The sequence below is a fragment of the Phocoena sinus genome, chromosome 14 (assembly GCF_008692025.1).
Source record: "Phocoena sinus isolate mPhoSin1 chromosome 14, mPhoSin1.pri, whole genome shotgun sequence".
Classification (NCBI taxonomy): domain Eukaryota; kingdom Metazoa; phylum Chordata; class Mammalia; order Artiodactyla; family Phocoenidae; genus Phocoena; species Phocoena sinus.
Window position 1 is genome coordinate 7616879 of NC_045776.1, and position 26868 is coordinate 7643746.

The 26868-nt window shown below is 37.2% G+C and overlaps 1 protein-coding gene across 1 annotated transcript in view; it reads right to left on the bottom strand.

Moving 5' to 3' along the window:
- Nucleotides 1-26868, bottom strand: part of DOK6 (docking protein 6) — a 399939-nt gene that overhangs the window by 73532 nt on the left and 299539 nt on the right. Inside the window, exon 6 of the mRNA XM_032602788.1 lies at nt 8401-8539. Coding sequence (XP_032458679.1) covers nt 8401-8539 — 139 coding nt within the window. The remainder of the gene's footprint in view (nt 1-8400; nt 8540-26868) is intronic.

Consider the following 26868-nt stretch of genomic DNA (forward strand, 5'->3'; position numbering starts at 1 on the left):
GGTGAGCAGAGTGCGTGTATGTTTGTACATACGTGTACTATCAGCTGGGAAGAGACAGACACAGCTTTTCTGTATGAAGAGAGTTAAAGAATGCCTCATACGGGTGGATGTGTCAACACGGGCCCTGGTTTGTCCGAGACAAGAGAAAATGGGCCAGGAAACACACTGTAGGTAAGAAGCACTGCAAAAATACAGGTGGTTGGGAAATATGTTAATGTGACATGTGTGTCCGTGTAAGAAAAAACAGTACTGCTTAATAAGGAAATGCTCAACACCAGTGCACTCCTGGCCGAGAACATTTAGTTTTACTTGTCTTGGAAAAAACAGCTCATGAAACTTGAAAACTGTATGGAAACAGAAGCCCAGGAGAGCATTAGCCAGCCAAGCTTGGATTGGCACTGTTTGGATTTGTTCAAACAGTCCTCTGAAGTTGGAAGGTTTATGGACAGTTGGCTTCTCACAGACTTGACTTAATTTTCAATAGGGGACACCTTACACTTAATCTTCCATTTTATTCAAGATAAATGGAAAAAAAAAAAGAAGATATCTTGCTGAGTTGTACCAGACTAACAAATAAAATGTAGTTCATATAGTCATGTAGTGGAAGTTGCTAGGTGACATTAAAATTGGACTTTGTAGAATATCATTTTCATTAACTTGAAACAAAACGGATGTCATTATTATATATTTTAAACCATGTATTGACCAAAATACTTTCATAGAGTGTGAAAAAAGCTGGATTTTGGAATAACATCAGAAATTATTACAAACATCTACATAAATACTTTAAGTATTAAGTACAGATATATTCTTACCTGTACTCAGTAATGATTTTAAGAATATATATTCTCTATCTATCAATCATTCATCTGTCTATCATCTGTAAGCAGATACATTTACAGAGACACCCTTTGAATAAGGAACATGATGAATACACATTAAAGCATTAAATTTCATAAATAAGATTTTTGCTGTCATTTGATTTTGAAATATATAAATATCTAGAGGCTATAATAAGGTTTATGTAATTAATTTCCAATGTCTGCATATAATAAAAACTGGATGAACTTTAGTGGTGGTTATACATTTTACCCATTTAAAATTAAGGTTTTCTTTTAGCCATTTTATGAATTAGCTAATAATTATTGACCTTTTACTAAAGACCAGGTGGCATCCTAACACTCTGAAGTAGATATTATTGATCCTTCTTCCTGTTTTAAGAAGAGGAAGCTAAGGCACAGAGGAGGTAAGCGACTTGCAGAAGGTCACAGAGCTCTGCTTGTCTTTCCCTAGAGGTCTACCTGGTTACCCACCATGCCATGCTGCTTCCACCTAAAGTGTATGCATTCACTGAATACATCCCAGAATGTGAACTATGTTCACATTCTTTGAAAGCATCCTTAAATATCTTCCCATGCAATGCTTACATCAATTTCTTAGATTTTAGTTTGACCACTGTTGGCCTAAGTGTTTCCCTATTTTACAGCACTATGCCAAAGAAGAGTCAGTCTGATTCTTTGGGTTGTATGTGTATATGTCATATATGTTTTTATGCTGAGTCATCTTGATTGACTTTTGACATCTGTTTTGTTTTTTTTTTAAGGAAATTATTCTTGTAATTGCCAAGAGCAGATTGTACGACCCTCAATAAATAAGATTACCACAGTTTAAAAGTAAATTTTTTTTGGTAATTTCCTTACTATTGTTCCATTCTAGCAGTACAAATAAAAGAAACAAAATTGTATAGATTTTTTTTTTTTGCTGTACGTGGGCCTCTCACTGTTGTGGCCTCTCCCATTGCGGAGCACAGGCTCCGGACGCGCAGGCTCAGCGGCCATGGCTCACGGGCCCAACCGCTCGCGGCATGTGGGATCTTCCCGGACCGGGGTACGAACCCGTGTCCCCTGCATTGGCACGCAGATTCTCAACCACTGAGCCACCAGGGAGGCCCTATTTTTTAAACATAGAAGTTGAAATTTTTAATGTTGGGCACTCATTTTCCTTATACATTATCAATTCTAATCAAGTTGATTAAATATTATACATAAATATTATATACTGATATAATGCTTTTTTTGAAGTGACATCTAGAGTATCCACAACAAATTTTAAGGGAAAAAAACATGATCTAAATAAAATATTTACTATTACACTGTGTCTCAGCACCACGTATTAGAAAAATTACACATTGCCTTCTCATCATTTCCATCTCATTTGTGTATTTACTGCAGACAGAAATGTATATTTTCTTTGTTCTTGTGTGTTTGTTTAGAGACGAAATTTCCTTTAGTGTTCTGAAACATCAGGAACACAGGCTCACTTTAGTTATCAGCTATAATAATTTGTTCTAATTGAGTGAGCTTGTGTTCGTTTAATCAGTGTCTGTCAATCAGTAAAAGAAAATTTCACAAAAATGCTAATGGCATTTCCCAGCAGGGAACTGGTCATTGTCAGTAATAATAAGGTCTTGTCTTTTGGTTAATATTGATAATATTGAGCAGCAGAATCAAGAATAGGACTTTGAAGGATGAACTCATTAACAGATATTCCTATATATTGGATACAACATACCACTTGCAATCACAAGTCACACGTTTAAACTTCTCCTAGAATTCTGTAAACGTCTATGAATATACCTAGAAGAGAGACTGCAAGAAGTGTTAACATTTTCCTGTGTGTGGCTCACGAGATTATGATGTTTCCAAATTCTTCACCTTTTCAGTATGGGAAAACTAGTTTTGTTTGTTTTTTCCCCATAGCTGACAAGAGATTCCTGTAAAATGTGGGTATGAAGAACACTGTCACTCAAAAGGAAGCCAAACTACCTAGGATACATCCCATTCTGGAAGCTTTCTTGTTCCTTCAAAAGTGATAAATGAGCACATAGTGCTCATGGTCTTGTTAGATATACTTGAAAGGAACTGAAAGATATAATTTAGCTACAGTTGGGAATAACAGCTTAGTGTCTTCAGAATACTCACAACAAGTATTACGGTATTTTATACACGCTAAGATGCCATCACTAGAAAGCCAACGTGATTTTATGTAGCACTACAAAAGAACAGTGCTGCTAATTAGACTGTAACTCCCATCTGACTAGAGAGATGTTAAACTGTGAAAAAGATGTGCATCTTGGAACTGATGCAGTGGAATAGCATTTCCTCGTTCATGCAACTATTTAGACAAAAAATAATTTCATAGGCTGGTAGCAGTCAATACTCGGGTAAGATCTATGATCAAGTATAAATCTAGAAGGGCAAATACGCTAATTTTGAGTCGCCGTCTAAGCTAGTTGTACATAAAGCCAGCTTTGTTCTCTCTCCCCCTCTCCTCTTCTCTCCACTCTGCCCTCCCCAGAGACAGGGCGGCATTAGACCCACCTCTATGCCTACAGGGCAGTAGGTAGAGTCAAACAATGCTGCTTCCTCACCAGAAATTTCTTTTCATCTTACATTATAAAAGGAAATAAGATCATTTGTTTTTAAATGATTACTGTTCAAAAGGTTTATTGTTTTGGGAACAGTACAAATTTTTTAGTTTGTTAAATGTGCGAGGTTACTTTTGTTTCTTGTATGTCTAGTAACAAGGGCAAGTAAAATGACAAATCTTAAAGAAAACAATTTGTTTTCCAGGGAAGAAGTTCTATGTGAGACTCTGCTATTTGTTTTTCTCCAACCACTAGAGCTTAGGAAAACCAAAGAACTGACAGCTTTGGACAGCAGCGCCTTCAACAAGTCTTGCCAGTGTTGTTTTTTAGGCATTAGAAGTGGGTTTGCTATCTTGCAGGTGTTTCAATAACACTGAAGCTATTTGTCCTTAAATTGTGTACAGAGCTTTTCTGGTGACCAGGAGGCAAGAATTACTGGAAACAGGCACATTCCAGACCCTATGCTTTTAAAGGACACACTGTAATTCTTGTTATGGGAGACCGTTCCCTTTTAAATCACTTACAATATTACAAAGGTACTAACGACCCCCTCCCCCACTTCCTTTACTTATTTTTGGTAAGATATCAGGAAAAACCTGTGTTTTAAAAATTACATTTATGTCGTCTCAGCTGCTTCTTCCCTGTGGACATTTCATAATACTTGTAAAGCTTAAAAACATAAAAAGCAAATTAAAAAAGAAGTTTCTTTTGTATTATTTGTGTTTGTTTTTGTGTGTGTGTTTGTGTTGTGTGTGTATGTGTGTAGAGATCCACGGAAATCCAAAATTAAATTATTTCAGGTCTTGTTGAAGATGAAATCAGCCTCCACTCACCCTCGGGGGGCTAAGCCATGCTGGCACATTTGCAATGTGCTTTCTGATGAATGGCTGTTCACCAAGACAATGAAAACTTTCCTTGATAATGTTGCACATGCAAGGCAGAGCACCTATAAATGCTTTTGGCAATAGAATTCGAAGAACTTGGAGGGTTCTAAGAACATGAGCTTTATGAAATGGAAACAAATTCTAGAGGTGCCATTTGTTTAACTACCTAGCTTTAATAATTTCCTCAAATACTTGAATCTTAGTAATCTCAGACAGAGTTCCAGTTTAAAATTTATTATCGTGGCTTAATTCTCCCATGTACCCCCTTACAAAATTCTCTTTTAAAATAAGGCTAGTTTTGAGTTAGTAAGTAAAGAAAATATAGGACTACTTAAGATCACTCTCTGTTTTACTATCATGATCATTTGCCCTTTCTTATCTGGACGTAAGAGTGAGAAGCTGAAGCTTTATATCTGAATGGAAAAAGGAAGAGTGTCTTCTTGTACTGAAGAACTCATTCTCCATGGAGCTTTGACTGAGGACCTTCCAATAAGTTGATTATCCAAGAAATCAATCAGGCTCTACTGTCATGACAACATAAACAAGACCAACTGGTGTTTTTAGTATAGTTGAATCAAAATTTTGTAATGGCATTTCTTAACCATCTGATTTAATTAGTTACATTAATAAAGCATGGAAAACTTGAGATTTCAAGGAGTAAAAGGAAAAAGATAAGCTTACTCAAAATTACAAAATTTTGATCCCACAAAATTCTGGGCCACTTGAGAGAAGGAACATTGTTGTCCTTGTCTTGTTTTCCCTACCATCCTGCAGCGTTTTGAGCACGGAGTAATAAATGTATTATTTACAAACCTGTGAATGGAGTTAATAAATGGCCAACTTCTCCTTTAAAACTTCCTAATGGAGTCAGTTAATATTCATTCATTCTTTCATTATCTTTCTCAGTGAAGGAAATGTAAGCACACACCTCTAACAGCCTTACCGATTTAGTGATTCTTTTTATCCAGTTCTCCACAGTGCCAATGAACTGTTTTATGCACGATGCTTTTCTAGATATCAGATTCTTCAAACAAGAATAGAAACATTGCCTAACTCAGATTATAGAGATATATCAAAATATGTCTATTCACGTGTTCCCTAGGAAGGATGGTGATAAATGGGGCAAAACAAAGTTTTACATGCATATCATGCTGAAAGATATACTGAATTCTTTCTCTTATAGTTAAGAAACGGATGTTGAGACATTATTTCTCATTCAAGTTTATCTATAAAGCCAGTAGCACTCTGAAATCATCTCTTTTTTAAAGGATGAAAGTAAATACTTCAGTTGCCTGAACAACGATGTTTGGGGGAATTCATTGCTTGTATAGCTTCTTGGTAATCTTGTAAAATCTTTTTAATAACATTAAAAATGTAAAAACATTTTCTATCTGATCAATATTTATCTTCCACGGCTTGGTTTTAAAACTGGAAAGCCAATGAGCAGTGTTATCTTCTTATTTTGCAGTGAATACATAATAAACAAAATGCAACATTTTTATATCTTAGGTAGGTTTTCCGGTACTTTTCCAACTCGCAAGTTACACTATTGCCTAGTTTATGGCACAAACCTTTGTTTTATTTTGTATAAATCAATTAAGAGTTAGATAGAGGGTATTTAAATTCTATTCCATACTTGTTGGAATTTCTTTTTTAAAAAGAGATTTGTGCATGTAGAGGAGGTCTCTTAAAAGAAAAAGAAAAGGTATCTGGGAGACCTGGAAATCTTTGCTTACAGCCCTAGAATTTGGGGAATTGGGGTAGTTCTCAAGTTGTGGTAGCATGCCCTTGGAAAAGCATCATTAGTTCAACTTATTCTACAGAATGGACTACCTATGGAGTAATTTAATTAGTATCAATATTATCCTTCAGAGAAAAGCATAGCTTTGCAATCACTGTTGAAATTAAACCAAAGACTCCATTTATATGTATGCACCAAGTTGATGGAGTCTCTGATTTTGTGATTTTCAGAAACATTTGGTTTCTTGTTAAGCCATACTGAGCCTGCTATTAAACACCTGCCCCCTTTCCCTTCCATCTCCGAGCACCCAGATCCACGGTGTACCCAAATCCTGGCTTTCACTGCCTGAGATCTTAGAAGGTGGACCTACCATCTCTAACTCCTTCACAGCAACTGCTTCACTCCACTCCCCTGGACTTGCTTCTCAGTGGCACAGGATAGATAAACGTACAACCACATCAAAAGCAAATGTAAATTAAATTTTGTTTTGCAAATGTTTTTCGCACAAGACTGTTAGACACACTTGTAAAGGATTGGAAGACATTACGTAGCTATAGCTGGGAATAAAAATTTATTGTCTTCACAAACATTGCAAGTCTTATAATTATTCAACATCACCATCATGATAATGAAACTTTCATAGTACTTTCTGAGTGCCAGGTCTGTTCTTAGCACTTCATATATGTTAATGCACAGATACCTCATTACAGCCAAATAAGTAGAACTCTTGTATCCCCATTTTACAGATACAGGAAAATGAGACATTTAGAAGTTAAATAACTTGTTCAAGATTATACAGACAGTGAGTGGTAGAACGGGGATGGGAACCCAGTACACTGAGTGCTCTCCTTACGTCAGACAATTACAGTTGCATGAAAGAGCTCTTGAAATTTCCTTTATGAAATACAATTTAAATGACTCACTTATGAGCATTTTGTCCGTTCAGAACAACTAGAAGTAAAGAACTACTGCTGTTGACTAATAGCAAGTGACATCACAGTTGTTCATTTTGGCTGAAAATTAACATCAGCAGATTGTAAATATGGGCTGATAATGAATGTTCAAGATTCTGAAATAATTTGAAGTTTGGTAGTTATATTTTTTTCACCCGATTTAAGCCACTAGAAAAATGTCATATTAATTAGATAATTGTTACAATAATTTAAATTTAACCCAAATCTTCCTAGAAGACTAAATCATACCAACCTCCTATTGATGCTTCATCAATTAATCCCATAGTCTCATGTTAATAATCCTATTAACGTTCAAGTTACTCTTTCACCCCCACTGAAGGCCAAATGTAAGCCTGATTTGCACTTGCTGCCCTTAAGTATTAGGAAGGCTTTTTAAACCATACCCTAGATAGAGAAAAATGTGTATGTAGTATTGACAAAATCGAAAATGTATTAAAGATAATGTAAAATCATTTGCCAGACTATTTTGTCTTCTTACATTTAAAAGATAATTTTATACTTCAAAACATTATGTATTTGAGAATTTTAAAAGTCAAAACTAAAATAATACTGGATATAAAGCCTCATAGTCTTAAAATGGAATAGAATTATGAAAGTTTTTCTGGGTAGTGACCCACCTATTTCCCAAAGCTCCACTTGTCCTCTCATAGATGGAATCTAATGCATCCCTATAAATTTTGAAGAAAGAGAATATTGACCTATTAAAGTTACAGCCGATAATAATTCCATTGTTTGCTTTTCAAAGAAGTTAGTAGTAAAGCTTATAATTTTTTTTAGCTACTTGTAAAATTTGCTATTTCAGATTCTTTATTAAATTATTTCTTAGCTTGACCCTGAAACTATAGCATAGTTCCACGACAGGATAACAGATAGCTGGTAAACAGTATAAGCTCCTTTTGCAAACATTTTAGTATCGGCTCTGAAACACGGACAGAAAGAGCTGGAAGTTTCAGAGAATCTAAGATAAATACAAAGACAAAAGAAAAGTGTAATCCTTTCTGGTAGAAACCTATTTTCCTCATTATTTTGGGTCCACATTTGCATCTCTGATTGTCCAACTACATGTGGAGAGATGCAGAGAGCACTGCTTCTTGTTTCACTCTCTGTGCACTCCGCTCCTCTCTGGGTAACTGTGGTAACAGGTCATAGGTACATACATGACGTGCATGGCTAGCGGCCACAAATAGCTTCTTCTGTCATATGCTGAAGAGGATATTAGAAAGATGAGGTTCAGTAACTGGGACAAGTTCTCGGGGCTGGGATGGGGTTGGACGCTGGGGCGCTGTCATGAAAGGACCCACATACACACGATGTGCATCAGACCTCAGTGACATTCATTTCCAAGCTGTTAGGTTACCAAGGAAGGAGCCTTACCCGGGCCTTCTGCTCCATTTCTAGCATTAATCTTTCATGTTGCTCAGCTATGGCCAGTGTCGCAGAATGGACCTTCTGATAGATCATTTCTCCTTCCCTTGTTTGAAAAGTGAATAGTCCTTCTCCTGTGTCACACATTCTGTGAGGATAGAGATAGGGAAAGAGATGGGTCTTCATGTGTTCAAGTGTGCAACAGTTCTCCATGTAAAAGATGCCCTCACCCTGTCATCCCCTCCACCTTGATTTTCATAGGAGCGAGTGAAGCAGATTCATCCTTGACCAAACCAACCAAGGAACCAACCAACCAACGCATCTTTAAATGGTGCATGAGAATGAAACTAAGGGTGAAAATCCATGCACATTTGGATTTTTAAAGATGAAGTGTTCACAACCGTGTGAAGGAACAGACAAAAGTGCTGTCAGATATTACAGGGTATGTCTTACCAATATTCAAAGAATCAAAGCAGATAGTTGTTTTCTTTAACAGCCTTCACTCTGATATCATAGCACTGTCTCCTATGATTTGATAGCTCTTGAAACATTAAGAACTTAAGAAAAAATCTGCAATTTTATACTCATGTAGTAGGAACCAAGGAGAAGATTTTTTTAGTTTAAGGATTTGCATACATAGTTTGAAGCTTTTACTTAAACTGAGGAATCCTTACGTAAATCTCAGTATAGCCTAAGAAATAACATGGCAGAGAGGAGACCCCGTTTGGATGTGAGAGTATTTGTCTGAACTTGGCCCTGCCCCTTACCAGCAGTGTGACCTGAAGCAAGCTAACTTGCCTGTACCCCCTTCGCACAATCTCTAACAGGAAAAATAACAGTACCCAGCTCATCAGATCCTTACGACAGTGGAGAGACTTGATACAATATTTATAGTGTTCCTTGGCAGATATTAAGTGCTCAAAAATGTTAGTTATCATTCTTTTCATCATAGAGAAAGTATGGCACTAATCTCAATATCCACCATAGAGAAGTGGTTGGCTTAAATATAATATTTTTATCTGATGGACTATTATACAACTGTTACTATGTCATTTCTGAGAGCATATAATAACATTAAAACATTTTTTTGGCCATGCCACAGGGCTTGCAGGATCTCAGTTCCCTGACCAGAGACTGAACCTGGACCACGGCAGTGAAAGCCTGGAATTCTCACCACTAGGCCACCAGAGAACTCCCAAATTTCCTATAATGTAAATTCAAGAGGAAAAGAAAATCAGAATACAAATTCCTTTTCAATTATTTAACTATAATTACCTTTTAAAACGTAGTTTTTTTATTGGACTAAAGCCACTGACAATTTTTTATTGGACTAAAGCCACTGACAATTTCTCAGGCAACAGGATTATGTGTAAGTTTTATTAATAAAGACATTCTAAAATAAAACATATTTTAAATTAATATTTTAAACCAGCTTTTAAAAATAATTGGAGGCCTTCAGAAAGACCTGCTGAATATCAATATGATGTTCCCAATCAGAAACTGGACCTTAACCGGACTGCTGTGTTGTTGTTTTCAGGCTACGACACCAAAAGATTTGCACAAAATGCTCATGAGGCCAACCTCTGTCTTCCAGCACCAAAAAGATTTTAGATTCTACCTTATGATTCTCCAAGGAGTTTTAGTAGAAAAGAAGTGTCTCAGGAGGCTTCAGAAATTATAGAGGCTGTGACTGCCATCCCTCAGGGCTCCATAGAGCCAGCACTTAGCTTCTGTGAAGGAGATCTTAATAAAATTCACAAAACGTGAAATGGAAAGTCTGAGAGAAAAATGAAGAGTTTTCACAAAGTGAAACAAATGAGCTTTCTTTGTTGATTCAGAGGAGTAAAAAACTCCAACAGCGGGAGCAGGCAAATCATTGATGAGTGGTGAGCCCATCCTGTTTGAGGTTGAGTTTTGTTCATTGTTATCGGAAAAACACTGCTTATGAGCCTTCGGAAATGAGATAACGAAGACACAAATTGTTATTCCATACTCAGTCACTGAGTTGCAAAGGTCTAACACTTAGCACTTCCTGGGACTTAACTCTGCCCAGTGAAGGAGTCTGAAAGCTTACAGAAGGGTTTTATTTCCAGCCTCTGAAATAAAAACTACTGTAAACTTCGTCCATCAATCAAGAAACCAGGAATTAGAACATGCCAGCATAAAAAGCAAAGAACTTTTAGGTAGAAGGGGCTCTTTTTTAAACAATAGGTACCTAAAGCCAAGCTGAAATCAAACTTCTTCACTATAATTGGCTCAGATTTATGACTTCTGTCAGCAGTGTTGGAAGAAACAGTTTAGGTTTTTACCAGTTATTGTTTAAAACATGTTCTCTCAGGAGTGGTAAGGAACAGATATCGAGATTTTTCTTATACGTCTAAAGAGTTTTGTGGTAGCGAGCCAGTACTAGAGAGGACAATGGGAGGAGGCATGAAATCATTCTGAGAGCTATTGCCCCGCCCCTCGATCTGGTCCCCAGACCAGCAGCACCTGCACCGCTGGGAGCTGTCCAGAGTGCTGACACAGAACCTGCGTTTGACAATATGATTTGTACGCACAGTGTAGTTTGAGAAGTACTGGGCTACAGAACTCTTTCCACAGGCCACCATTTCATTCAAGGGAGTGGGAGATGATGCTTGGGACCCAGAGCAGGACAAATTAGAAGCCATATTTGTGCAGCTTAAGACTTTGACATAACAAACTGAAGGTTAGAAAGGAAGAAATGTGACGAAAAGGACAAAAACACCTCTAGAAGAATCCTTTCCTTCATTTGGAGAGAGCTAAGATAGAGGTGCTAGTTACATTTGACTATCCTAACCCCTCACCACTAGCATGCACATTCCTCAACTGCATTGACTTGAAGAATAAGTGAAAATATGGACAATGTATGTTTGTCCTGACTCCAAACTAGAATTTTATTGAAATGTATAGACAATTACAAATGATATCTCTCTTTATACTTGACAAGGTATTTGCACAAAATTAATACTTCTTCTTACCTAAAATAAAATGTTAAAGAGTAGAATCTCTAAGGTCCCTTTCAGCTTTAAGGAATAATTTGGGGCTTCATAAAAATTCTAAGAAGTAGGACTGACACACTTATTTCCAGGTTTTTTTTTTTTTCTTTTCTGACATTGTGATATAAGGGACATTATAATAGCATAGACTATAATAGTACAGTCAAAAGACTAAGGGTACAAATTTCAACAATCATGTTATGGCCTGTCATATTCATTTATCACATACTTATCTAGTACTATAAAGCCAGGCTCTGTCTTGGGCCTGGGGATAAAAAGGAGGGAACAATATACATGGCTCATTGCCTCTGAGGCTTTTTAAATGGTGGGGAAGATAAGCATTGTTCAGAAAATGACTCACTCACTGTGGTAAATGCTAGCAGGAAGAAGTACACGGCCAAGAGGAAGGCCATGGAAAGTTATTTCACCTATTTTCTCCTCATGTACAAAATGGGGGTGACAAGACTTTATCACAAGATTGTTTTTATTTTTCTTTTAATCAAATGAAGTAATGTATGTGACAGTGGGCAGGAAAGGATTAATTCAGCAGGCCTGGGTTGCTCAAACTCTGCACATCTCGAAGAAAAGTCTGTTTTGGGGATGGTCCCTTGGAGGGTTTCTGAAATGCAACCTTGGAGCCTTTGTTATATTCAGTCTGATAAGAGTGTCTCTTGTGCCTGAGGCCTTGAGCCATGCTGTATCCGTCTGACCAGGTAAGTTTATCCTAACAAGGTGGTTCACCATGAATGCCTGTTTTGCTCTGGTGGTGGCTAGGGTCTGAGTGACTGAGGTTGCTCCTGGACCCTGAGGACACTGCATGCCCATCTAGCTGACCCTCAACCAAAACCTCAGACACCAAGGCTCGGGGGCTTCCTTGGTTCACAACACCTCACGCTTACTGTCATGTATCATTGCTGTCCCCGTGTGACTGCATGGGACGGGGGTCTGGAGGCTCGTGCCTGGTCCCTCCTTGTCTGCATCCTTGCGTCTTTTCTCTTTGCTGATTGTAACATGTACCTTTCACTCTAGTAAACCGAAACTGTGTGCATAATAGTTTTTTTCTGAACCTTGCGAGTCTTTCTAGGGAATCACTGAGCCTGAGGATAGTCCTGGAGTCTCCTCCACCCAAGACAGCCAGCAGGTGGTAGGTTGTTAATATATTTTGATGTAATAAGAATATTAAAAATCCTAGTCTTTTCCTTAAATGGCTCTTTTTCAAATTCCATTCCTCTAGGGATTTAAGAGGGCATGCTCTCTTTCTTTATCCCACCTCACCATTCCCTTCCAGAATCCCTTGAAACAACAGTACTGCCAGTCTCGTCTCTACTGTGTTCTAACAAGTAAGAAATAACTAGAGTTCCCTGTGAATGTCTGTATTCAGAGGAAACTAAACTCCAGGGAGGCACTCCATTATGTATGGGTCTCAAAGTTCCCTTCAAGAGGAGAAATAATCCTACAAGATGGTGTCACGGAGGCAACTTCACTTGAGAAAAAGCCCCTACCATGTAATCGCTAGACCACTGCCCTCCTTTTCTTGTCCTTACGTCTCAAACTTAGCTCTTTAGGAAGGAGTGGCATCAGAATTCCAGCCTTTCTTCCAAATGGCAAGCAAAAGAAATTTACCAAGTGAGAAGTTAAGGAAACAGTTTAAGAAATGCAAATGGATACTTTAAAATAATTCTCTGGGGGTCTTTAGACATAATTTCGCTACAGATGAATTTGGAAACCTCTCGCAATTTTGTCCATCTCCACAGCGTATAATTTCACCCCTGCAGTGAGTTTTGCAGTTTTGTATGTATATTTAGTGACCACATATCTATCCTCCATGCACACAGAAATTTTAAACTCTCAGCAATGGTGTAAAGCAGGAGCACTTTCCTGAAAGCCAGTGGTGCTTCTATTCATTATTTACAATTTAATGTTTAATTACAGAAAGTAATGAAATTCTTCAAAGCACAGCTCTTCTGCAGAGCAGTGAAACCCCATTAACAATTCTTTCCTGATAACAGTTTAATCTTTATTGTCATTTAACGATGCTAGCATTTTACTTTTTTTTTTTTTTAGCAGCTTTGAAAAGGCTGAAGTTTCTGTCTAAAGCTCTAGTGAGTCAGACGTTGATCCGTAGTAAAAAATTACAAGCAAAATGGACAAACAGACGAAAGCAACAGTAAAGCAAGTCCAGAAACAGACCCAGTTCATATGGGAGTTCAATATGTGGTGAAAGTGTTGTCTCAAATCTGTGAGGGAAAGCTGGACTAGTCAATAAACTGCGTTTGGACAATAGCCATCCGGAAAAATATTTGGATCCATGTTTCTACCTCCACTGATATAAACTCCAGAGAAAGCAAAAACAAAACCAAAAAAGTACCAGAAGAAAGTAGGAAAGAATTCCTATATAAACTCAGAAAATGGAGGGGGTTTCAAGCTACGATCCAAGGCAAAATGTGACAAAAGATTGATAAATCTGCCTGTGAACAATGAAAAAAATAAGTAAGAAATCATAAGACAGCAAATGGCAAATTCAAAACTAGGAAAAATATTTGAAACTCACAACACTGATAACTTCTGATACCTGTAAGTTAGGTATAATATCAGTACTTTTTTCATTGGGTTGTCTGATCATTAAATGGATTAATATATGTAAATATTAAAACAGTGTTTGTAACTTATTAATATGAAATAGTACTTCTATTATTATTACTACTACTACTACCCAAATAGTTAGATACCTAAAACATATTGCTAAGCTAGTAAAAAACAAGGAGAATATAATGTATATAGTGTGCTAACAGTTTTGTAAAAAAGTATGTGGGGAAGAATTTATATACATCTTTGCTTATATGTACATTAAACTCCGGAGGAATGCACAAGAAACTAGTAACCGTGTTACTTGCTGGGGGGGAAGTGAACGTGACAGGTGGTCTATGAGTATGGGAGGGACACTTCTTGCTGATTCTTCTTTATGTAAACCATCAAATTAAATAAAGGAATGCTATGGATTTATTAATTGAATTTAATTAACTAAAATTAAACCACATTAAAATTTAAAGTAAAGGTCTGAGGACCCTCACAGGGTTTTTGTGAAGATGTAGTGTTTATGATGTGCCCAGCTCTGTCTCTGTCCCTTAGCAAATAACAGGCTGCCCTCGGTATTCGCCGGGGACTGGCTCCAGGGCTCGATAGCAGAATCTGAGGATGCTCAAGCCCCTCGTATAAAGTGATGTAGTACACTTGGCCCTCAGTATCAGCGGTTCTGCATCTGGTGGTCAACGCTCAGTTGGTTAAATCTGCAGATGTGGAAGCCACGGATACTGAGTGCCGACTATACACTTATACTGTTAAACTTATACAACTCTGTACTGATGACTTAAGGGCCTCCCTTCCAGTTTAAACGCACACACGCACACACACACAGTATATATATTTATATATACATTTAATCTCTTTCCAGTGTAGCACAGGCATCTGATCTGATTTTCAAGGGACCAGGATTATGGAGAGTTCTGGTTTGTAAAGCGTTGAAACAATACCCACAGCAATGAGGAGAATGATAACAGCTAGCTTTCGGGGAGCACCTACTAGTGCCAGGCATGGTGATAAATGCCGTGTGTGCATTACCTCACTGAGCTTCACAACACCCTACAAAGCTCTCGCTGCTTCCGTTTTACAGAAAACACCATGCTAAGGAGGCTAATAGATTTGCCCAAGGTCATTAAAATTGACGTGGTCGAGCTGTGATCTGAACGTAGCCGTGTGATTTTGGGGGTAAGCTCAACATCACTAAGCCCAGTTTCATTCATTCAAGATAAGAAGCAGAAAAGCACGCATAATTCTTTCATTATGAACATTTCTGTAACAGGGAAACAGCTAGGACAGGGCTCGGGATAAAATATTTTGAAAGCTCTCTCCTTCTTTGCTGCTGTTCCTTTTCTGTCAAATCAGGTTCCCAAGACACATACCTCAATGGCATATGTGCACCCTTAAAATGCACATGAAGGTAAATCAATCAAAATTGTTGAATTGGACTCAAACATGCCCTGGACTCCCAACTTCAAGTCAAGTCCTTTATAAGGAGGAAGATTTAGCAGAACATCTGCCATCCTCTCTGCCTCCTGACTGGACTACTGTATGTTCCTAAACATTTAATGCATATGGCGCCTGTTCTTGCTTATCTCACTGTTGGAACCTTAGGGCTACAATGCCGCCCCTCAAACAAGTTGAGAGACTCGATCCTACAAGGAGATCTTGATTTTAGTCCAGGCTCTCTGCAAATTAGCTTGAAATGCCATTTTGATCCTTTATAAAATTGAGTTTCAATGAAAGAATTGATATAAATGATCTCTAATGTACAAATTTCTTCCAAAATTCTACAATTCCTCCACCTGTGTACTCAGTGATGAGTACAAATTATAACCACATTAATTAAAATATCCCCATCTTTACACATATTTTCCAAATTTTCGTATTATTCTATTTTATTTACTTTTTCTTACTGCCAAATGTTCTCTTTTGGTTTTTCACCTCAATGAAAAAGCCAGTTGAGTCTCCCTGAAGCAGTCTGAAGTTCTGGTTTTACTAAATCCTTGAGAAAATATATATATAAGATGTTCTTCTCCTTACTTTCCTTCCTGCCTCAAAAATTGAGAATTGAAAAATCCACCAGGTGAAGATGTAAATAAACCATAGGACTTTAGTTGCTATTTAATTACCTCAAAGCATGATCATAAACTATTAACAGTATCATTCTCATTATACTCTTACATTGTGTTTATGAAGGTTTAGTGGGGAAAAAAAGCATTTAAAAAGGGTTACAGCTAACTTTATATGCATCCAGTGGCTTTATCGTAAAAATATTGCATACTCCTTGAGGATTAGGAGTTTTAACATCTGTAACCCCCAAGTGTCAACCACAAAAAGCACCCAATGCACTCCAAAAATGTTTGTTGACCGAAATGACTTGAAAATTATCATTATGTTGGCTTCCTGACAGGTAATGAAATTGTAGTTCTGGATAGCAAAAAAAAAAGCAAAATAAAATATCAAAGAAAGAAATTTTCTTTGAAGAATGACCCCATAGTGTTAACATTTTCTTCTGAAAGGAGTAGACCAAACAATCCAAAGGAAAACAGAGCTGATACGTTCTTATGTTCCCAGCTGATACACACTTGGTCTGTCTTAATATTGTTTGAGGGAGGCTGTGTGTGTATCATATGAAACAACCCAAACCTATTTTTGTAGGAAGAGCTGAAGACAAAACAAGTAAAGCAAAAGTTTAAATTCTGTCATTTAGAAATTATATTCCCTTTTTAAAGTGAATTTGCCAAGTTACGACTGGAAGATTTTTTAAATTATCATGCAAGTTACTAATATTTAGACACTGAATTGCAAAAGAAGAGTTTTCCTTCTCTTACCATTTTGAGGGGAGCCTAAAAATGAAATAATTATATTCCCTTAGAGCAAAAGAGCATGTAATCAGGGTTTAAAATTACATTTTGTTCTCTTTTTGCTCTAAATATAGTTAATTAAGGTAATTTTAAAATTATTTGAAAGATACTTTTGTTGTCTCAAGTGACTACAGAGGAAAGTGTTTAAATTATAGCCAAAATAGAAAAAAATTAAGACTATACTTGATTTTATGATGGTTATATTGCCTTTTCTTCTTTGCTTATATTTATTCATTCATTGATTTTTTTGGACATCAGCCAATAATGCGTCAGGCCCTGTATTAGCTTCTAGACTATATTTAAAAAATCATATTTAAAAAATAATTAAATAAGAAACATTAACTCATGAATTGCATTTGCTCTCATTACCTGTCTATCTATCTACCCATCTTTCTATGTGTTTACTTTTTCATTTAAACACTCAGTAAATGAGTAGATGGCTATATGAAATACATAACACAATTACACATTTTGAAGAATTGAACTGGTTATCCTTATTGTGTTAAAATTTTCTCTAGAGGTTTTAGGTTGACAGATCACTGAGAGAGTATAACTTTTATTCTTTTACTGCCATTACCAAAACAAACCACCCGGTAAAATGGTACAAAACATATCATTCTAAGGTAGAATATTACATCCTTTGTAATACCAATCAGGGAGAATACTGATTGGTATTACAAAGGATGTGGGCATATGTGTCTACTACAGCTTTTTCATTTGTTTAGAAACAGAAATTAAAATTAATGCCATAGTAAAAAATGAATATACTTAAATTTAAAAAATTAAAGAATTTCAAGTGTAATTACTTAGTTTTTTTTTTTATAATTTCAAATGTCATCATTCCAGGTTAGTAAATTTTAAACCTTAATTTTTAAACTCACTTAAACTTTAAATTGTTTTCTTTAAAAGTATCTGAATTGAACATATAGTGAACAGACAATTTGAATCACCTTCAAAGTAGAAGCCGCCTGCCAATGCAGGGGACACATGTTCGAGCTCTGGTCTGGGAAGATCCCACATGCCACAGAGCAACTAAGCCCATGTGCCACAACTACTGAGCCTGCACTCTAGAGCCCACGAGACACAGCTACTGAGACTGCGTGCCACAACTACTGAAGCCCGCGCGCCTAGAACACATGCTCTGCAACAAGAGAAGCCACCACAATGAGAAGCTCGCGTACTACAAAGAAGAGTAGCCCCCACTCGCCGCAACTAGAGAAAGCCTGCGTGCAGCAATGAAGACCCAACGCAGCCATAAATAAATAAATTAATTAATTAAAAAAAACCAAAGAATGAAATGAAAAAAAAATCACATTAATTCAAAAAGCTCCTCAAAAATCTAGAGACAAAGGAGATACAAGTCATCATTCCTTAAAGGAGATGACTCCTGGGAGTACATTCCTTTTAATGTTTGAACAGGTTTTCAATCTCCACCTCTCATCCATCTGCACTTCCAGTCTATGTCGAAGTCTCTAGATTCCTACACACATCAGGTCATGGGACGATGCAAATGACAAAAAGAAACACTGATATTGAAAGACGTCAAATGGAAGTTGTATAAATGAAAAAACTTATTAGTAATCCTTTTCTTACCCATTTTTGAGTGTCAGTATTCCTGTTTTTAAAGTAAGAAGGTTTGGCTAAATGATTGTTAAGATCCCTTTCAAATACAGAAGCAGTTCATAACTAAGCTTACAGATCCATTTAAGTGGTTAGTTAGCTTTAAACTTCATCTATTTATGCTTGTATTTCAAAAGGCAGCCAGTGTCTTTAAAACATGATGTACTGTGTTGTGTTACCTTAGTCGTGCCTTGGGTACTTTTCCTTTTCCTGCTTAACAACTTCTAGGTAAGGGAAAAGAGAATGGAGTTAATCGAAGTCATCTTGCTGTCCAGGAGTTCATGAGACAGGGATGTGCAGATCAGCATGAACATATAGTTCATATCAAGGTTCATTTACACCCATCTCAGATCCATTCGGTCTATCATTTATGGAGCTCTAATGTCACATGGTTGCTCTTGGAAATTCTCACTCAAACTCTCTGGCTTACATCCTGATATCACCTCTACAGTCAACAGCCCACTCTTTAAGGCAAGTACGATGGATAATTTTATGTGTCGACTTGACCAGGCCATAGGTGCCTAGACATTTGGCTAAACATTATTCTGTGTGTGTGTGTGAGGGTGTTTCTGGATGAGATTAACATTTGACTCAGTGGACTGAATAAAGCAGATTGCCTTCCCCAATGTGAGTGCACCTCATCCAATCCACTGGAGGCCTGAATAGCCCAAAGGGTGGGATGTCTTGAATGACATCACAAGGGAGTTCAAACTTTTTTTTTTTTTTTGGCGGTACGGGGCCTCTCACTGTCATGGCCTCTCCCGTTGTGGAGCACAGGGTCCGGACGCGCAGACTCAGCGGCCATGGCTCACGGGCCCAGCCGCTCCGCGGCATGTGGGATCTTCCCAGACCGGGGCACGAACCCGTGTCTCCTGCATCGGCAGGCGGACTCTCAACCACTGCGCCACCAGGGAAGCCCTATTTTACTTTTCTTAATGGTCAAAGCCCTTGGCTGGTTACTGTAAATACCTATCATGGATCAAGCTCCATGTGCTCATTTGAAATGCTATCTTCGCAATGAACAAAAGATCATTTGGTGCTAAGTGATATCTATATGATTCCATTTTTCTTATCACATATAAGGATGTTACAGAATCTCAATTATATAACATTCTGTGTTGCTTTGCTGGCTACCATTCTAAATGCTTGAGCCATAGAGTTATCTTATGTTTATATAATTCATACTATTTTTTCCATCTAGGGATTGATGACTGGTTCCAATTCCCAAGGATTGCCTGTCTTGCTATTTTCATTAGGATTTTCCACAGATTAAAGGTGAGAAGGAATTAGCAAGGTACCAAACAAGGGAGGATTGAAAGGCAAATCTCCTCTGTTTCTTTTCAATTCGTGTTTACGTCAAAGGAAGCAGTCAAGGTTTTGGGATCAGGGTTAAGAGCCCGAGCAGCCCTGGGTTGCGTGGACAGCGGTGGATGGAAGCCACAGGGATAAGATGATGCCCTGGGCAGGCACCCAGGGTCCTGGGGAAGCACTGAGGATCCAAACAGCTCTGGCTTAGCTTGGAGGCCTTGGAAAAGTCACCTGACCGCTAAGTCTTCAGCTGCTCGTCTATAAAACCATTTGTCTTGCATACCTTATAGGATTGCTACGAGGATCAAAATGGGAAAGCATCATGAAAACTGTCAAGTACTACGCAGTGCAGGATGTTACTAGTGTGATTATGGGAGCTGGTTTGGCCGGGGCACTCCTGCATCCGGAGAGCTCCAACTTCCTCCTTAGCGACGCCTCCTGGCTGCTTTTGAACATCACCGACCTCTGCTGCATCCCCCGATGATACTGCTGCATTTTCTATGTTTGGAGATGGCATTTCCTGTTCTCAAACTGTGACCTGTAAGGCCTCTGGCAGGCCCAGTCGCGCCCTGGTGTGTACTCAGTCCAACTAGCAATTGTCCCTGTGGGAGAATTTGCCTGTGAAAAACGGCTTCCTCTGGTAAAGTGGCAGTTTTCCACGGGGGAAATCGGCCTTCTGCTTTCACCAACACAGACAATGTTGGAGAAGGGAAGGAAAAACACTTTGTTATTTCATCAGCTCATGTAAAGGTCATTTTTCAACCTGTTTCTCCTGCAGTGGAAAGTTTTGAATATATAGCTCTAGTAATGTTGCCTTTTTTGGAAATTCATTTTTGTTCTCAAGGGCCGTGTTGTCTTCCCCCTACACCGAGTTTCATTATATTTAGTGCAGTGTGTAAATGATGTAGTTAGAATTGCAGGCAAAATGACCCACTACTATACCTATTGTCAGCTTCCTGCATATTTAATAGAAATGCAGTGTGTAAAAATATGTATAGGTCATCGCGACTGGCATGAACGGAAAGGCTTAGTTTCTATTGTAGGTTTGGGTGACTATGTATTTTTCTCTGGGGTTCCATTTAAAATATGGCAAGTTACCTTGGCACGAAGAGTAAGAAAACAATTTCTTTTAGTGAGAATAATTTCTTTAGGGTTTCTAAGTTACTGTGGGGTTCATTTTGAACCAGTTTTACAGGTAAATAGACCAACGATATATATTTCCTCAGGATACTACGTTGTCATTTTAGATTTCAGTGCTAAATATTTGTTATTAATATTTTAATGAACATAAATGTGATTGAATTTAAATTTGGAAATATCAAGTATTTTGCTCTTCATGCAAACACATGGCAAAGGAAATAATAATTTACCATTTAAATCTTCTAGTTGAAAAAAAAGCGTTCTGGATTCAGGCTCTATAGTGACAGATGTCTTCTCTGGATGTGCTAAAAATGACTTATGTGACCTTGAATGTACTGACTGTTCTCTACTTGTACCCTGATACCCATTCTCTATCTTTTTTCTAACGTGTCTGTCTGGCATTGTGCCCTGGGAAGCTGACTTCTACAGGCTCAGGCTTACTGGCCTCCTGGTTTGGCCAGAGGAGGGTGTTGACAGAAGCCAGTAGAACTGGAAGGAGAACAGAGGTGTTTTTCCACCCTGTCCTTCCCGTCTCAACACTGTAGTTTTGACAGTGTTCCTTCTTCCAAGGATCTAAGTTCTTTCTGGGCTCTGGTTTCCTTGCTCCTTCAGGCCTGGGGTAGGGACAAGCTTCTCTGTTACTAGTCTCGGGGTGCTCTACCACCCCGTGTTTGTTCCCTAATCATACCCTCACCTTTTAAAATAATTCCTACACTGGATTCTTCTCAAACCCTTTGAGTAGGTCATTTCTTTATTGCTGGGTCTAAACTTAATTTATAACAAGTTTCTTCATCTCTCTGAGCCTGTTCTCTCATTTATAAAAGAAGGAAAAGACTATTTATCCAGTACATCTCAGAAGACTGTTATGATGAGCAGGAATAAGGATGGAGATAATAATAGTGATAATAATAATACCTGGCCTGCACTATGTATCTACTGAAAAGCTCACCCTCTACCCATGACACTATTTCCTGTGGAATGGAAAAACGGCCACAAACTACTTCCCATCCTGTGTTTGTGCCCTTGCCACGTGCTGTTAATACTCTTCGCATCAAAGGTGGCATTTTCATACATCCTCTGATTCTCTGCCAGCCTGTGGCTTGCCTGGGCCACTGGTAAAATGAGATGCCATCAGCAGCTGACAAAGGGCTTGTGCTTCCTTGCTTGCTGCTTTGGAACCTTGCCACCGTGTGAACAAGACCAGGAAGCCTGCTGGATAATAAGAGACACATGTCCCCATCATGCTCATCTGGTCACTGATCCCCTAGACTGGTAGGAGACACCTTATTAGGTCATCCAGTCTCCGGCCAAGCTGCTACCTGACTGCAGGAGAATGTGCAAGCCCAGCCAAGATCAGCGGGCCTGGACCAATTGAGCAGATTGATGACCTACAGACTCATGGACATAAATGGCTGTTGTTTACCATTAGATTTAGGTGAGTTGTTACACAGCAACAGACAGCTGATAGAACCATTCTCTGCAAATAAGAAAAATATGACAGTTATTTTAAAATATTATGTTATATAAATGAATGACTTGTATCGTACATTATTATAATCAGTATGTTATGATGGCAGAAGAAAAGGTGCTCCAAGAAGGTCTTGGGATGCTGTGCTTTTTGGAGTCTCTACAGCAGCAGACCAGAGCACCAATGCAGGCGCACTGGAAGTTAAGCAGAGGGAAACTGTTTGTCATCTGAGTTTCCAAAGGCATGCTGGCCATAAGTGTCAACAGATGATGTTGCATATTAGTTAGAATTAGAAATTTAAAAAAATTATATGATAAAAACCAAAAAAGAGAGAATTAGATGGCAGAAAAGAAGTAAGTTTTGTGGACTAGAGTCTTAGGAGAGAGAGAGCACAGGATTCAAACACACAAGAGCCTTGGCTTAGAAGATGTCTCATGATGGGTCAAAGAGTGTATCTGGATGGAAGCTAATGCCATAGGATCTTGTGTTTGGGACAGGAGGGTTAGCTTCAGCTCAAACAGAATATGACAAGAGAGGTTATCCAGATACTCTTCCATTCCGAGGCATGACTGCCTGGGGAGGAGGCCCTCAACTGTGTGCAGTCCTTAAGGATCCTTCAGAAAACTGCAGTAATGACTATGCAGAGAAGTTCAAGAGTTGCATTTTTAAAAAATGGATGCTCGGTACATTCAAAATATCATGCTTGTCCAGTCTGTGTCAAGTCTGAGAGAAGTACCAAGGAGAAGGGCATTTTGGGGAGAAGACATGGTACTTGTCTCTGAAGCTGGGTCACCAATGTTCTCTGAGCTTTAGATCAAAGGCTGAGACATGAGGCTGACATTGGTGCTGATACCTCTACATCAAGGAGGAGTTGCTAGGCTCTTTGAGGGTACTCATTTGAAGATAAGAATAATAACTTACTTGGATCACACCCTCTCATAAATATGGACTGAAAGTTCAAAGGTGTGTGGCTATGTCCCTAAAGAACATATTAAGAGTAGCACAGCTTTCAACAGTGACCCAGACCCAAACCTATGATTTCATTGTATTATGTGGAATTAAATTAAGATCTCCACTGAAAAGAGGTATAAAACAACACCATCTCTTTTTTGAGGGAGATTTTCATTTCCCCCGAGTTACCATAATATTCCAAATCCATAGGTACCCTTGAACTGACGATTTTTATTCAAAAAATTCTCTTATAATTTAAGCCTCTTTGTTTAAAGACAGATCAAACATGTTTTCCAATATATCCATAGCTCTCACTATAGAGAATAAACTTTCAATGATCCTTTGACTTCATTCTATTTAAAAAGACAACACTGTTTACATTATTTATATTTTTATGTTGTCTTTTGTAAAAAAGACATTCTTTGGTGGTTATTTTCTCTATTTTTTTTTGTTCTCATCAATAAATGTATGAAATACATATTTTAAGTTAATTCATAATAATGCTTCCACTTCATTCAAAAAATTCCTTCCAAGGGAGCCAGCTTAGGAAAGCTTTTTTTTTTCCAAAAAATTTTTGGAAGCTTTTTTTTCCCAAAAAATTAGAATTTTTTGGTGGATGACTAGTGTCAAGACAGAGAGATGAAAATGCTTATTGCAATTAGAGAATACACCTGAACGTGCGCGGCACGCAACAGCACGTGATGGAAGAAAGTAAATTTACTTTTTTGTTTTAGATAACCAAAGCATTATATTTCCAAGTTTTATAATTTATATTGTCATAAACATATTTCTGTTGAAAATGTCATCTTTATTTCGGTTTAAAGTTTTGGCCAGATCTATAACTAGCTACCTTGGAACCACTGGTGAGGACTTCATGGAGCCCCTGCCATTTGAAGAGGAGGTAAGTTAGAAAAAATCCCACTCTTCAAGTAAATATTTGACTTAGGCTACAAACATCTTCAAATAATCAAGCAAATATATATTTTTTATGTGCCTACTATGTCCCAGGAATACATATGGTTGTTGGCAAAAAGAAAAGTAGGTGTATGCTCTACAATACTTACTGAAGTGATTTTCTAACAATAACACAGGAAAGAACATTTTAATCTAGACATTTGCATAATATCCTAGGTATGTGAAGACCTCTCCTAATTTATGGCCTGATGAAGGCAAGCTTTGAAATCTACGTGCAGTTTTTATGCTGGTGAACACAAGCAACATTAAAGATGAAAATATAAGAAAGTCAAGATTGAATATCAAAGACATTTTGGGGGCAGGCTGTATATGGGGCATTTCTAAGATAAAAATTCCTCCTTTCAGGTTGTATTTACTCTTTTATACAGGAATTCACTTATTCAACCTTTTTAGATTTTAAAGTATGTTGATTTGATTACAATTGTCACTCTTGATGAAGTGCCTTACAGGAAATCTTTTGAAGCTTTGATTTTGATCTCATGAAATAGTTTTTTAAGGGAATATAATCATAAAATCACCATGTTAACTATATTTCAAAAACCAGAACCCAACAACTATGAAATTTTGTGACTATATGAAGGAGTAAATGAATTATTATATCCATGTAAAGATCCTGAAATAGAATGCAGAAAATTTTGATTACTAAAATAACAAATTTCTTAAAAATATAATTTTAATTTTCATATTAAGTTTTTAGTTACGAAGAACACATACAGAAAATGAGATAAAATAAAATATAAATGTAGAGCTCGATGATACATCAAAAGCAAACACCAGTATAACTACCACCTAGCCAAAATTTAAAACATAGTTACCATCTTAGATGTTTGTCCCTCCCAATCTCACACCTTCCACTCTACACTCTGATTTAACCAGATGTTTATGGCAATAGCATTCTGGGTTTTCTTTAGTTTTTCATCTAATTATGCATACACAAACATCGTAGTTTCATCCTGCTAATTTGCCAATTTCATTCTTTTGTGTTTGGTTTCTGCTTACTCAAAATGATATTTATTAATCCACCTGGGCATGTAGAGTGTAGGCCATTCATTGTTCTTGAATTGTCCTATTGTTGATTATGCTAAATTACTTTTCCATTCTACTGCTAAAGCCTATTCAGGTTATTTCCATGTTGTGGCTCTTACCAAATACATAAATACTAGATAGAATACATGTCTCTTGGTGGATACATGCAGCATTTCTATTGGGTATATATCTAGAAGTGGTATTGCTTGGTTGTGGAGTATGCGTATGTTCCTATTTACTAGATAAATCAGATAAACTAGTGATTATACAAATTTCACTCTACTACAGTGAATAAGAGTTCCAGTTGCTTCACATCCTCACCAACACTTGGTATCGTCAGTCTTTTTTACTTTATTACATAGAGCAGATATGAGCCCTTTATCAATTATATATGTTGCAAATGATTCTTTTCACACTATGCCTAATTTTCATGCCTTCAATGATCTTTTGATGAACACCATTAATATTCTTAATTTTAATATGGCCCAATCTACTGATTGTTTTGTTAGTGTTTTAGTTTTATTTAAAAAGTATTTCTCCTTTGAGTTCATGAAGATATTATCCTCTGTTTGATTCTAAAAATTATATTAATTTTTCTCTCACATTTTAAATCTATATATAATCTATCTGTAATTAATATTATTAATGTTTATATATCTGAGGTTGGATCAAATTACTTTTTATTCCCTATAGTTATCCAGTTGACTCAGCACCATTTATTTAAAAGACTGGCTATTCTCCAATGTTCTCCACTACAACCTTTGCTATAAAACAAAAAATCTATAAAAGAGTTTCTATGCTTCTTTCAGTGGGCAAAGATCTATTCCTCTGCTAATGCTACACTGTTTAAAATAGTTTAGCTTTATAATATGTCTAAAAATCTGGTAGGGTTGCCTTCTCAGATTGTTCTTCAAGAATGAACTGGTAAATTCATATAACTTTTTCCATTTTCATTTCCAGACATCTTTTAGAATGAGCTTTTAAAGTTTCACATTTTTACTCTTTTCATTTATCTTTATTCAATATTGCATTTCTAATCTTCTATGTGGGAACAGTTTCCTTTGGCGTGAAGTATATCTTTTTGTAAGTCTGTATTTCCTTTGGTGAAGGTCTGCTGGCCAGTTTGGTTTGTATGAAACATTTTAATTTTGCATTTACTCTTGAAGAATATTTTTTCTAAGAATAGGATTTTAAGTGACAGTTATTTCCCTTTAGGACTTTATAGGTTATCATTCCATATTTTTATTTCTGGCTTTCGTAATTTCTGTTGAGCTATTAGATGTAAATTACATTGTAACCTCAGAAAGTAACCTATTTCTAAGTGCGGTTTTCTTTTTATTTATCTTAGATTTAGAAATTCTTAGAAATTCTAGACTCTGTGACATGATGTCTTTTGTTATTTTTGAAAATTCTCAGCCATTATATCTTCAAATTGTGCACGTGTCCAATTCTCTCTGCTCCCTTCTGCTAGGACTCCAATTAAACATGAAATTCTTTGCTTCTTGTAGTTCTCTTCCAGCCTTTTGTC